Genomic DNA, 15143 nt, shown 5'->3' on the forward strand with positions numbered 1-15143 from the left:
TTAGATGAAGATCAGATCACATTTTATGACCAATTTGTACAGAAATCCATATCATTCCAAAGGGTTCACATACTTTTTCTTGCAACTGTATATATACAGTACAGACCAAAAGTTTGGACACACCTTCTCATTCAAAGAGTTTTCTTTATTTTCATGACTATGAAAATTGTAGATTCACACTGAAGGCATCAAAACTATGAATTAACACATGTGGAATTATATACATAACAAACAAGTGTGAAACAACTGAAAATATGTCATATTCTAGGTTCTTCAAAGTAGCCACCTTTTGCTTTGATTACTGCTTTGCACCCTCTTGGCATTCTCTTGATGAGCTTCAAGAGGTAGACCCCTGAAATGGTTTTCACTTCACAGGTGTGCCCTGTCAGGTTTAATAAGTGGTATTTCTTGCCTTATAAATGGGGTTGGGACCATCAGTTGCGTTGAGGAGAAGTCAGGTGGATACACAGCTGATAGTCCTACTAAATAGACTGTTAGAATTTGTATTATGGCAAGAAAAAAGCAGCTAAGTAAAGAAAAATGAGTGGCCATCATTACTTTAAGAAATGAAGGTCAGTCAGTCAGCCGAAAAATTGGGAAAACTTTGAAAGTAAGGGCTATTTGACCATGAAGGAGAGTGATGGGTTGCTGCGCCAAATGACCTGGCCTCCACAGTCACCGGACCTGAACCCAATCGAGATGGTTTGGGGTGAGCTGGACCGCAGAGTGAAGGCAAAAGGGCCAACAAGTGCTAAGCATCTCTGGTAACTCCTTCAAGACTGTTGGAAGACCATTTCAGGGGACTACCTCTTGAAGCTCATCAAGAGAATGCCAAGAGTGTGCAAAGCAGTAATCAAAGCAAAAGGTGGCTACTTTGAAGAACCTAGAATATGACATATTTTCAGTTGTTTCACACTTGTTTGCTATGTATATAATTCCACATGTGTTAATTTATAGTTTTGATGCCTTCATAGTCATGAAAATAAAGAAAACTCTTTGAATGAGAAGGTGTGTCCAAACTTTTGGTCTGTACTGTATGTGTGGAGCACGTCTCTACAGTTCAATAAATAGATGACGGGGAGCACAAAATGTACAATTTTGGTAATTAAAGTATATTACAAAAATGGTCAGTATCATTGCCCCTACAAATTACATAAAAAAAAAAAAAAGAATGACAGTTACACTTTAAATAAAAGTACAGATATACAGCCTTGGCTGCTATCAGGAATATCTTGGCCCCATGCACCCGAATGGTCAGGGGCCCTTTGAAGTCACTTCTATGGTAATTGACCTCCATATTTTACCCTATTGTGGACAGCTCAAGCACAGTGACCTATTGATTATGACATGAAGGGGAATAATACACATAACCTTTATGCGGCCTCTTATGTCTGTAACATTGATTTAGTAAGTCCTTGGTACAGAGGTGACAAACTACTAATTGGGGCGTAGACCTTTCCACTTATGCGAAATAAAGAGGACTGTGGTGGGAACCAGGTTTGCCATTACATCCTAAATTATACCCTCTTTTTATTTCACACTGAAATATTTGTAGCTCATTGGCAGAGACTACTGTATTTTGTTACTAGTTGGTATCTGTCAACAGGTAAGTTTGGGCTGGTTACCGGCCAAGGCCAGTAGAAGTACTACCACCTGCACTACTATTTCCATGCACATAGTGAGAACTTATTCACATGACCATATACTTCATCCATGATCTACCTGCATTTTTGGTGGATACCACACTGACCCATTATTTTCTATGGGGCCATGCACACATCCATATTATAGGTCTCATTGACCTCCAATGGATCTCAGATTAAAGAAAAAGCTGCGCTCCAACTTGAAAATAACTCCAATGCGGAGGTGAAACATTGCCTCATGAACATGGGGAGTAAATCCACATCTTTTTCACTTCATTGGATGTATATCACATTTACATTCCCTATAGAAAGGTCGGTAATAAAATTGTGTTGGGTTCTTTTTTGTGTTTTATTTTATAACACGTGATGTGCATCATATACTATTCATCAGCTATAAATGTGGATAACATTTCTTCCAGAAATCAATGCAGCTGATAAAATGGAAAGTTTTATCCAGAGAGAAAATAACTGCATGGGTAATGCTAATGAATACAAGAATGTGGCTGTGGCCTACATGAAGACATCAAATGCTTGTAAGTGTTTGCGTTCTTTAAACCACAGTACGGTACATACATTACATAGCAAATGTTTAAATAAAATGATGATTTAAGGGAATTTGTCACCACTCTAGAACATTTGACTGTATGGCACCATAGCTCTGCCATAGCCCTTTGTAACTATACCTTTATGTCCAAATCAGTGTTCACTATCCCCTCAAAAAACAGGTTTTTATAAATATGCTAATATGAAAAGAGCCCTAGGGTCTGTACTTACCTATGCTGGAGCGCAACCGTGCCCATCAGCAGTTTGCCCTCACCTTCCATCCTACTATTCTCTCCACCTCCTAGCTGCAGCAACGTCATCATGCTGCCGCTCCAAATTCCGCACAAATCTCACTGGCGCATGCGCAGCTCAGATATTGAAGTGACTGCAGATGATGACAGACCGCGTAGATGCACTTTCCCTTTCTGTGTTTGCCCACGCAGTCTGTAATCTTTTGCTGACAGTGGCTTTATTAACTAAACTGCGCATGTGCCAGCGATCAGAGGCGGATTGGCGATAGACCCTAAAGGGAAATTTCCCGGTGGGCTGATGCCTCAGGGGGCCACCCAAGCCCCCTTTTCTGCTGCTGGCTGGGTACATAATGAACTTTCAACAATAATCAGGTACTGATGTACCCAGCCAGTGACCACACATGCCTTCCTGAATTCATCTACTGTGGCCCGCATCTCACCTCCTAAGTCGTCTGCTCCACAGACAACTGGAGGAGGAGGACAGAAGATGATAGCTATTGGTGTCCACCACAGAGGGACAGCTTTTGAGTTAGTATATTGTGCTACACTGTGTTATTTGCTTCTGCTGTGATGGTATTTTGCACTATGGTATTGCTGACCATGCCTACTTGTGTTGCCCTGTCTTCTGTTAATTTGGACCTCTCTACAAAATGGGGCCACTTGAAGTTTTTTTCCCAGGGCCACTTAAAGTTCCCTGTCCTCCCCTGCCAGCGATATTTGTGTGGCATCATGATGCAGCTAGGAGGTGAAGAGAAGAGGAGGATGGAGGAGCCGGGCTCTGTTCTGATGGGCATGACTGGGCTCCAGCCCAAAAAGTACAGCCACTTTGGATATTTTCATCTTAATTAGCAAATTTATGAAAATATTGATGTAGACATAAAGGCATATTTAGAAAGGGCTATAGCAGAGCTATAGTGCCATACAAACAGTTAAAAACACTCTAGGGTGTTGACACATTCCCTTTAACGTGTACCTTGTTTTTCATCTTGTATTGAGTTGTAGCCTATATTCAAGTCCAGAGCTGCATTCACAATTCTGCTAACAATTCTGTTAACTAATATGTCTGCTCATTTTCATTTTAAGAGGCTTATTGTCTTTCCATAGAACTGTACAGTGCCTGACATAAGGACTATAGATAGCACACAGGCAAGACATAGATAGACACAGAAGATAGACACAAAACCAGCAAGGGTTACTGTGAGTTAAGAACAAGCTAGCAGCAGAATTTTGAATGCAGCTCTGTGCTATAGTTGTTATAAAAAAGTGGTTATCCACTGGACTTGATGTATGATTGTATAAAACAGACTATGGCTACCTTTGGAGCCAATTTTGATTTTGCTTTGCATGCATTTTGGGCTAAAAATAATTTGTAATAGGTTTTTGACCACAGCAAAATTTCACCTTTTTGGACGCTGCATTCAAAAAGTGTTTTTTGTTTTCTCAACAAACTGCAAAATGTTTTATCACTTTTTTTTTTTTGGGCGGGGGGGGGATTTTGGACTTTCTTATTATTTAAAATTAGAGTCAATATAAATACAGTAGGGACAAATGATCTGAAACAGGAAAAAGTACAGTATTTCCTTACGTTCTCATGCTATGTTTAAAGCTAGTTTGATCGATTAATAATAATATGCCATTAAAAAAACAGCAAGTGGTGAAACAGACTATATTGGCAAAAACACTTCAAAAAACACTGCCAAATAGGTGGTTTTTGTGGAGCATTTTTTGGTTAAAAAAACCCACCAGGGACAAAACTGTATGTGAAGGAACCCCAAAGATATCATTCTGAAGTAATATATTGGACTATTTCAGGGGCAGTCAGTGAGCACCTTTGCAAAAATAAATGGGAAAGGTCCACACAAAATCATCAAAGGGTAAGCCGAATGACAAAATGAATCTAAAACTTTATTTAAAACTGAAATATGTATAAATTAAAGGAGTTAGCCTAGGCAGACCTGCAAAAATAAGCATGCTTACCTGCTCCTCGGCGCTGGGTACCTGCTCCTCTGCTTCCCTTGCGTCTTGTCAATAGGTCATGTGACGCAAGGGAATTAGGTCACTGCTGCAACCAGTGATTGGCTGCAGTTGTGTCAGAGCCGATGTTGACAGCGGTACCCAAGGCAGCAGAGACCAGGGACTAAAGTAGCAACTCCGGGGGGCAGGTAAGTATTCTTTTCTTTTGCTAGTCTGCGTAGGAGGGGACCATGGAAGTATCACGTTCATCTGTTCAAACAATAATATGCAAGTTTAAATAATATGCAAGTGAAGGAAACAGGTACAAAGATATCTACTGTATATCAACAGTAAAAGGTGTCTTATATCGACATGACCTGCAAGGCCGCTCAACAAGGAGGAAGACACTTCTCCAAAACTGCCTTAAAAAAAAGCCAGGTTACATTCTGCAACTGCACATGGGGGCAAAAATCTTACTTTTTGGAAAAAGGTCCCCTGGTTTGATGAAACAAAAATTTAACTGTTTGACCATAATGACCATTTTTATGTATCCCCATACATAACAATGTATGGCATCATGAGGAAAGAAAATTATGTGGAGAGGTTGAAGCAACATCTCAAGACATCAGCCAGGAAGCTAAAGCTTGGGTGCAAATGGGTCTTCCAAATGAACAATGATCCCAAGTATGCTTCCAAAGCTGTGGCTAAATGGCCTAAAGACAGCAATGGGAAGGTAATTGAGTGGCCATCACAAAGCCCATCATTCTCATAGAATTAGAAGTATGAGAAGAACTGAAAATGTGTGCGCGAGTAACGAGGTCTACAAACCTAACACCAGTTCTGTCAGGAAGAATAGGCCAAAATTCCACAAACTTAATATGAGAAGCTTGTGGATATGACTTAAGTTAGTGAATTTAAAGGCAATTGTACCAAATACTAACCACATGTACACTGACACTGACCAAAAATATAAACGCAACACTTTCAGTTTTGGTCCTATTTTGCATGAGCTGAACTCAAAGATCTGAAACATTTTCTACATACACAAAAGACCCATTACTCTCAATATTGTTCACAAATTGGTCTACATCTGTGTTAGTGAGCACTTCTCCTTTACTGAGATAATCCATCCCACCTCACAGGTGTGGCATATCAAGGTGCTGGGGGAGGGGGGGGGGGGGTCAGAAAACCAGTCAGTATATACGCAGTGCAACACATTTCCGTTGCATAGAGTTGATCAGGTTGTTGATTGTGGCCTGTGGAATGTTGGTCCACTCCTCTTCAATAGCTGTGCGAAGTTGCAGAATATTGGCAGTAACTGGAACACGCTGTCGTATACTCCGATCCAGAGCATCCCAAACATGCTCAATGGGTGACATGTCCGGTGAGTATGCTGGCCATACAAGAACTGGGATGTTTTCAGCTTCCAGGAAATGTTTACAGATCCTTGCAATATGGGGCCGTGCATTATCATGCTGCAACATGAGGTGATGGTCGTGGATGAATGGCACAACAATGGGCTTCAGGATCTCATCACGGTATCTCTGTGAATTCAAAATGCCATCAATAAAATACACCTGTGTTCGTTGTCCATGACATACGCCTGCCCATACCATAACCCGACCGCCACCATGGGCCACTCGATCCCCAACATTGACGTCAGCAAACCGCTCACCCACACAACACCACACACGCTGTCTGCCATCTGCCCTGAACAGTGAAAACCAGGACTCATCCATGAACAGAACTCCTCTCCAACGTGACAGACGCCATCGAATGTGAGCATTTGCCCACTCAAGTCGGTTACAACGACGAACTGCAGTCAGGTCCAGACCGCGATGAGGACGACGGGCATGCAGATGAGCTTCCCTGAGACGGTTTCTGACAGTTTGTGCAGAAATTCTTTGGTTATGCAAACCGATTGTTGCTGCAGCTGTCCGGGTGCCTGGTCTCAGACGATCATGAAGTTGAACATGCTGGATGTAGAGGTCTTGGGCTGGTGTGGTTACACGTGGTCTGCGGTTGTGAGGCCGGTTGGATGTACTGCCAAATTCTCTGAAACGCCTTTGGAGACGGCTTATGGTAATGACATGAACATTCATTGTACGGGCAACAGCTCTGGTAGACATTCCTGCAGTCAGCATGCCAATTGCACGCTCCCTCAAACGTTGCGACATCTGTGGCATTGTGCTGTGTGATCAATCTGCACATTTCAGAGTGGCCTTTTATTGTGGGAAGTCTAAGGCACACCTGTGCAATATTCATGCTGTCTAATCAGCACCTTGATATGCCACACCTGTGAGGTGGGATGGATTATCTCGGCAAAGGAGAAGTGCTCACTAACACACATTTAGGGCTCTTTCACACTTGCGTTATTGTCTTCCGGCATAGAGTTCCGTCGTCGGGGCTCTATGCCGGAAGAATCCTGATCAGGATTATCCTAATGCATTCTGAATGGAGAGAAATCCGTTCAGGATGCATCAGGATGTCTTCAGTTCCGGAACGGAACGTTTGTTGGCCGGAGAAAATACTGCAGCATGCTGCGCTTTTTGCTCCGGCCAAAAATCCGGAACACTTGCCGCAAGGCCGGATCCGGAATTAATGCCCATTGGAAGGCATTGATCCGGATCCGGCCTTAAGCTAAACGTAGTTTCGGCGCATTACCGGATCCGACATTTAGCTTTTTCTGAATGGTTACCATGGCTGCCGGGACGCTAAAGTCCTGACAGCCATGGTAAAGGGTAGCGGGGAGCGGGGGAGCAGCATACTTACCGTCCGTGCGGCTCCCAGGGCGCTCCAGAGTGACGTCAGGGCGCCTCAAGCGCATGGATCACGTGATCGCATGGATCACGTCATCCATGCGCATGGGGCGCTCTGACGTCATTCTGGAGCGCCCCGGGAGCCGCACGGACTGTAAGTATATTGCTCCCCCGCTCCCCGCTCCTACTATGGCAACCAGGACTTTAATAGCGTCCTGGGTGCCATAGTAACACTGAAAGCATTTGGAAGACGGTTCCGTCTTCAAATGCTTTCAGTACACTTGCGTTTTTCCGGATCCGGCGGGCAACGGAAGTGCATGCCGGATCCCAACAACGCAAGTGTGAAAGAGGCCTTAGACAGATTTTTGAACAATATTTGAGAGTAATGGGTCTTTTGTGCATGTAGAAAATGTTTCAGATCTTTGAGTTCAGCTCAAGCAAAATGGGAGAAAAACCGAAAGTGTTGCGTTTATATTTTTGGTCAGTGTCAGTGTATATAAACTTCTAAGTCACTGGGAGTGTGATGAAACAAATAAAAGCTGAAATAAAGCATTGTCTTTAGCATTATTCTGACTTTTCACATTCTTGAAATATAGTAATGATATCAACTGACCTAGGAGAGGGAATGTGCACTTGGGTTAAATGCCAGGAATTGGGAAAAACTGATGTGGTCATTTATCAAACTGGTGTAAATTAGAACTGGCTTAGGTGCCCATAGAAACCAATCAGATACCACCTTTCATTTTTCACAGCTCAATTGGAAAATTAAAGGTTAATTCTGATTGGTTGCTGTGGGTACCTAAGCCAGTTCTACTTTACACCAGTTTGATAAATGACCCAATGCATTTTAAAAATGTGGCTTAAAAGTGTATGTAACAGTTTAACTGTATGTACAGGGCTGGGGAATATGTTAGTGCTATAGAAAAATAGGACATGAAGAATCCCTCAAGGGATTGTTGATTTACTTTCACTTAATCTAATTCCCTTTAATGGTGTCTAGTAATCACTTGTATTACTGATATTTACTAAAAACCTAATTATTGTCTTGTTTCAAAATTACAGTCAGTATTATATGTTATTTTTGACTTTGTATGATATTATGATAAACATGTATCTGGATTTTTTTTAAATAGATGTGTGAAGGAGAAAATAGTTCTCTATGGCTCCTTCTTCCAGATGAGCTGTGGATTTATATTTTTTCCCTCCTATCCCATGGAGATCTCTCAAGAGTTGCAGACGTATGCCAGAGATTCAGACATATTGCCAATGACGACAGCTTATGTAAGTACATAATAATTGGAGTATTAGTTCTCAGACACTGCAGAAGCCTCAGTGAAGATTTGCAGTCTGCAGCCTCAGTGTAAATTTGTTTAGCTTTCTCTGACAAAATGCTCTGCAATCCTTTTTTGTGGACGCTCCACTTTCCACTGTCTTCTGTAACACTTTCTGTCAAGAGCTGGCACGTATGCTGTCACTCAGATGATTTCCCTGTCAGCACAGCTCCTTAGCGGTGTCATCTCCAGCTCACACTAGACTGAAGTTCACTTCTTCCTAGGGAGGAAGGGGTGGAGCCAGCTTTTCCTAGCCACTAGGGAACTTCCCACTCCATACACAGCCTAAGGCTACATGCACATCACCGTTGTGTGTTTTGCGGTCCGCAAATTGCGGTTCCGCAAAACACGGATGGCGTCCGTGTGCGTTCCGCAATTTGCGGAACGGCACAGACAGCCATTGATATAACTAAACGGACAAGAATAGGACAGGTTATATTTCTTTTGCGGCGCCACGGAACGGAGCAAAGAATGTGGACAGCACGCGTAGTGCTATCCGCATCTTTTGCGGCCCCATTGAAGTGAATGGGCTGCATCCGAGCTGCAAAAAGTGCGGCTCAGATGCGGACCAAAACAACGGCCGTGTGCATGAGGCCTAAGCGCCGGCATGGTGCACCTTAATACGAAATAAGCACAGAGAGTCGACGTTTGCAGTAAACCAGTGTGATTCTTTACTGGCACTTGTTTCATTAAAATAAATAAATAAATAAATAAATAAATAAATGATAAAACAAAATCATAAAAATTAATATGACGTGAAATAAAGAAAATAAAAAAGTTACCAGTTTTAGAAATAGTATAGCAGACTACGTACACATACACACACCTACACACATTTTTCACCCTTTTTCATTCATAAAAAAATAAAAAATATATATTTATCCGTTTTAGCAATAGTATAGCGGACTTTGTGTAAAATATACAAATGTACACACATTTTTTTTCTTTTTTCTTTCTTTAAAAAATTAAGAATTTTGTAATGTTTTGTCTTGTAACAGAAAGAAAAAAAAAATTATTTTTTACAGTTTTTCCTTAAATATGTTATCTGTCATCTAATGGCACAAAATAAAGTTCTAAGATGTCCAGTTGGCTCAGAAATTAGTTATTTGCACTTAGGTCCATTCAGAAAACTGAAAAATTGGCCTATTAAGGAAGGGGGTCGAGGGTAAACACTCTGGTCATGAAGCGGTTAACTACTTGCAGTGGGGACACTGCATTATGACTAATGTTGAAAGAGAGAATCGGTTTGGTTAGAGAATGAAAACAGCCGTCACCTGGTTGCAGCTGACTAACTCTCAGCCTGAGTGATATTATGCTGGCTATATTTAGTATACTCATTCGGAAAAAAAGCTGGAATCTACCTAATAGATTAATAAACAGCATTGCACACAGGCATGTAATTGGAACGAGCTAAAAAGGAAGCAATCTGTGACACTCTCTTATTTAAAGGCATTGTTGTGTGGTACTAGTATTTGATTTAGTTATTGTATGCAGTATGATATAATACTATAGTTCTACACATGTGCATCCCAGCGTTCCTATGGAATTTACACTTACAAAAGTTTGTTAAAAATAAATAATATTTAGCATCGTCATATACTAAAGTCCATAACTTTTTTATTTTTTCACCAATGTAGCTGTGTAGGGACTTGTTTTTTTGTGGGACGGGCTGTAGTTTTTATTGGTGTCATAAGTCTTTTTGATCACTTTTTATACCATTTTTTGTGGAGGTGAAGTGGGTAAAAATGGCAATTGTGTCACTGTTTTTAATTTTTTATTATAGGATTCCTCTTGCCTTAAATATGATATGATAATTTTATTATGTGGGTTGATACAGTTATGTACAAACTAAGAAGACAGGTTGGCATTTGCAGGAGGTACTCGAACCCACATGCAGTTGTGCATATATACAGGGGAGCAAATCCTGCACTTGTGGCCCGTTGCTAATGGCAATCCCCAGCAAAATGCATACGGTGGCGGATGCCCGCGGCGAACCACAAGTACCACAATAGACATCCTACACAAGGTAACAAGTGCGGATGTCATAATTAATATAACAATATAACAAAACAATAACAAACACAGGTGCACTCTGCAGTCTCACTAAACCCTCAAACTGATTTTAAAATTGAGAGATTAGTCAACATGTTCTCCGGTATAGAACATGTCTAAGCCCGGGCACCACACCAAGGTTTCTCAAGTAGCCCGGGACCTAACACTCTCCTACCTGAGCCGTATGGGCGATACCAGGAGCCAGTGGGCAAATTACAGGAGCATAAGGCCGACTCACAAACAGCTCACCAGTTACCTCCAGCATGTAGCCATGCTTGCAATGGGAGGAGGGAGGAGTCTGCGAGTCCCACTCAAGACTGGCTGATATGTCCCAGGCCTCACAGGTGCACCTAAATGTGGCCTGTAGATGGAAAACAGGCACATTTAAATTGGAGTCTATACACCTCCAGGAATCTATATATACAAACTAAGAAGACAGGTTGGCATTAGCAGGAGGTGCTCGAACCCACATGCAGTTGTGCATATATATAGGGGAGCAAATCCTGCACTTGTGGCCCGTTGCTAATGGCAATCCCCAGCAAAATGCATACGGTGGAGGATGCCCGCGGCGAACCAAAAGTACCACAATAGACATCCTACACAAGGTAACAAGTGCGAATGTCATAATTAATATAACAATATAACAAAACAATAACAAACACAGGTGCACTCTGCAGTCTCACTAAACCCTCAAACTGATTTTAAAATTGAGAGATTAGTCAACATGTCCTACGGTGTAGAACATGTCTAAGCCCGGGCACCACGCCAAGGTTTCTCAAGTAGCCCGGGACCTAACACTCTCCTACCTGAGCCGTATGGGCAATACCAGGAGCCAGTGGGCAAATTACAAGAGCATAAGGCCGACTCACAAACAGCTCACCAGTTACCTCCAGCATGTAGCCATGCTTGCAATGGGAGGAGGGAGGAGTCTGCGAGTCCCACTCAAGACTGGCTGATATGTCCCAGGCCTCACAGGTGCACCTAAATGTGGCCTGTAGATGGAAAACAGGCACATTTAAATTGGAGTTTATACACCTCCAGGAATCTATATATACAAACTAAGAAGACAGGTTGGCATTAGCAGGAGGTGCTCGAACCCACAGGCAGTTGTGCATATATACAGGGGAGCAAATCCTGCACTTGTGGCCCGTTGCTAATGGCAATCCCCAGCAAAATGCATACGGTGGAGGATGCCCGCGGCAAACCACAAGTACCACAATAGACATCCTACACAAGGTAACAAGTGCGGATGTCATAATTAATATAACAATATAACAAAACAATAACAACAAACACAGGTGCACTCTGTAATCTCACTAAACCCTCAAACTGATTTTAAAATTGAGAGATTAGTCAACATGTTCTACGGTATAGAGCATGGCTACATGCTGGAGGGAACTGGTGAGCTGTTTTCTAGTCGGCCTTATGCTCCTGTAATTTGCCCACTGGCTCCTGGTATCGCCCATACGGCTCAGGTAGGAGAGTGTTAGGTCCCGGGCTACTTGAGAAACCTTGGCGTGGTGCCCGGGCTTAGACATGTTCTATACCGTAGAACATGTTGACTAATCTCTCAATTTTAAAATCAGTTTGAGGGTTTAGTGAGACTACAGAGTGCACCTGTGTTTGTTGTTATTGTTTTGTTATATTGTTATATTAATTATCACATCCGCACTTGTTACCTTGTGTAGGATGTCTATTGTGGTACTTGTGGTTCGCCGCGGGCATCCTCCACCGTATGCATTTTGCTGGGGATTGCCATTAGCAACAGGCCACAAGTGCAGGATTTGCTCCCCTGTATATATGCACAACTGCATGTGGGTTCGAGCACCTCCTGCTAATGCCAACCTGTCTTCTTAGTTTGTATATATAGATTCCTGGAGGTGTATAAACTCCAATTTAAATGTGCCTGTTTTCCATCTACAGGCCACATTTAGGTGCACCTGTGAGGCCTGGGACATATCAGCCAGTCTTGAGTGGGACTCGCAGACTCCTCCCTCCTCCCATTGCAAGCATGGCTACATGCTGGAGGTAACTGGTGAGCTGTTTGTGAGTCGGCCTTATGCTCCTGTAATTTGCCCACTGGCTCCTGGTATCGCCCATACGGCTCAGGTAGGAGAGTGTTAGGTCCCGGGCTACTTGAGAAACCTTGGCGTGGTGCCCGGGCTTAGACATGTTCTACACCGTAGAACATGTTGACTAATCTCTCAATTTTAAAATCAGTTTGAGGGTTTAGTGAGATTACAGAGTGCACCTGTGTTTGTTGTTATTGTTTTGATACAGTTATGGCTATACAAAATGTACAGTGAGGAACAGAAGTATTTGAACACCCTGCAATTTTGCAAGTTCTCCCACTTAGAAATCATGGAGGGGTCTGAAATTCACATTGTAGGTGCATTCGCACTCTGAGAGACAGAATAAAAAAAAAAAAGTCAGGAAATCACATTGTATGATTTTTAAAGAATTTATTTGTCTTGCACTGCTGAACATAAGTATTTGAACACCTGAGAAAATCAGTGTTAATATTTGGTACAGAAGCATTTGTTTGCAATTACAAAGGTCAAACGTTTCCTGTGGTTCTTGACCAGGTTTTCACACACTGCAACAGGGATTTTGGCCCACTCCTACACACAGATCTCCTCTAGATCTGTCAGGTTTCGGGGCTGTCGCTGAGCAATACGGAGTTTCAGCTCCCTCCAAAGATGTTCTATTGGATTTAGGTCTGGAGACTGGCTAGGCCACTGCAGAACCTTGATATGCTTCTTACGGAGCCACTCCATGGGTATCCTGGCTGTGTGCTTAGGGTCGGTGTCATGTTGGAAGACCCAGCCACGACCCATCTTCAATGCTCTGACTGATGGAAGGGGGTTGTTGCTCAAAATCTCACAATAAATGGCCCCATTCATCCTCTCCTTAATACAGTCCAGTCGTCCTGTCCCCTTCGCAGAAAAGCACCCCCAAAGCATGATGTTACCACCCCCATGCTTCACAGTAGGGATGGTGTTCTTGGGATGCAACTCATCCTTCTTTTTCCTCCAAATACGAGTGAAGTTTAGACCACAAAGTTCTACTTTGGTCTCATCTGACCACATGACTTTCTCCCATGCCTCCTCTGGATCATCCAGATGGTCATTGGCAATCTTCAGACGGGCCTGGACATGTGATGACTTGAGCAGGGGAACCTTCCATGCAATGCATGATTTGAAACCATGATGGCGTAGTGTTCTACCAACAGTGACCTTTGAAACTGTGGTCCCAGCTCTTTTCATGTCATTGACCAGCTCCTCCCTTGTCGTTCTGGGCTGATTTCTCACCTTTCTTATCATCAGTGATACCCCACGAGGTGAGATCTTGCATGGAGCCCCAGTCCGAGCGAGACTGACAGTCGTCTTTAGCCTCTTTCATTTTCTAACAATTGCTCCAACAGTTGATCTATTTTCACCAAGCTGCTTGGCAATTGCTCTGTAGCCCTTTCGAGCCTTGTGGAGGTCCACAATTTTGTCTCTGGTGTCTTTTGACAGCTCTTTGGTCTTGCCCATGGTAGTAGTTGGTGTCTGACTGACTGTGGGGTGGACAGGTGTCTTTAAAGAACTCAGACAGGTGCTACTAAGTTATATTAGTGAGTGGAGTAGAGGTGGACTTTTTAAAGGCACAGTAACAGGTCTTTGAGAACCAGAATTCTTGCTGTTTCTCAGGTGTTCTAATACTTATGTTTAGCAGTGCAAGACAAAGAAATTCTTTAAAAATCATACAATGTGATTTCCTGTTTTTTTATTTTTATTCTGTCTCTCAGAGTGGGAATGCACCTACAATGTGAATTTCAGACCCCTCCATGATTTCTAAGTGGGAGAACTTGCACAATTGCAGGGTGTTCAAATACTTCTGTTCCTCACTGTATATAGTTTTTTTATGTTTTACTACTTTTACAGCATAAAATCACTTTTGTGTTTAAAATAAATGATAGTTCGCATCACCATATACTAACATCAATAACATTTTTATTTCTTCACCAACGTAGCTGTGTGGGGGCTTGTTTTTTGAAGGAGGGGCTGTAGTTTCTATTGGTATCATTTTGGGGTACATAAGTCTTTTTGATCACTTTTTATAACTTTTATTGTGGATGTGAATTGGGTAAAAATGGCAATCGTGTCACTTTTATTTTTATTTTTTATGGAGTTCTTCTTGCTGTAAATTTGATATGATAATTTTATTCTGTGGGTTGACACGGTTATGGCGATACCAACTTTATATAGTTTTTTTTATATTTTACTACTTTTTCAGCATAAAATCACTTTTGTGTTAAAAATAAATTATATTTTGCATCGCCATATACTAAAGTCCATAACTTATTTATTTTTTCACCAACGTAGCTGTGTGGGGGCTTGTTTTTTGAGAGAGGGTAAGCAGTTTGGACGTGACTGTATGTCCAAATGCAGTAAATTACTTGCGATTTGGACGTACGGGCAATAATCAGGAATCGTTCCAGATAATTGCCTGCTCGTTAGAGGAGGTGAAAGCTGCATGTAAAGGCAGCAATCACCTGACCCTTTTCAGCTTCTGCACTGATCATGACCACAACAAAACCGCCACACGGAAAGGTGGTTCTTCTGTCTA

The 15143-nt window shown here is 42.2% G+C and overlaps 1 protein-coding gene across 1 annotated transcript in view; it reads left to right on the forward strand.

Annotated features, from left to right (window-relative positions):
• Positions 1 to 15143, forward strand: part of LOC120990860 — a 73275-nt gene that overhangs the window by 33456 nt on the left and 24676 nt on the right. The window contains exons 5-7 of the mRNA XM_040419744.1: positions 2063 to 2176; positions 4250 to 4311; positions 8283 to 8430. Of these exons, the coding sequence (XP_040275678.1) occupies positions 2063 to 2176; positions 4250 to 4311; positions 8283 to 8430 (324 nt within the window). The remainder of the gene's footprint in view (positions 1 to 2062; positions 2177 to 4249; positions 4312 to 8282; positions 8431 to 15143) is intronic.

Source organism: Bufo bufo, chromosome 2 (genome assembly GCF_905171765.1).
Source record: "Bufo bufo chromosome 2, aBufBuf1.1, whole genome shotgun sequence".
In the NCBI taxonomy this organism is placed as follows: domain Eukaryota; kingdom Metazoa; phylum Chordata; class Amphibia; order Anura; family Bufonidae; genus Bufo; species Bufo bufo.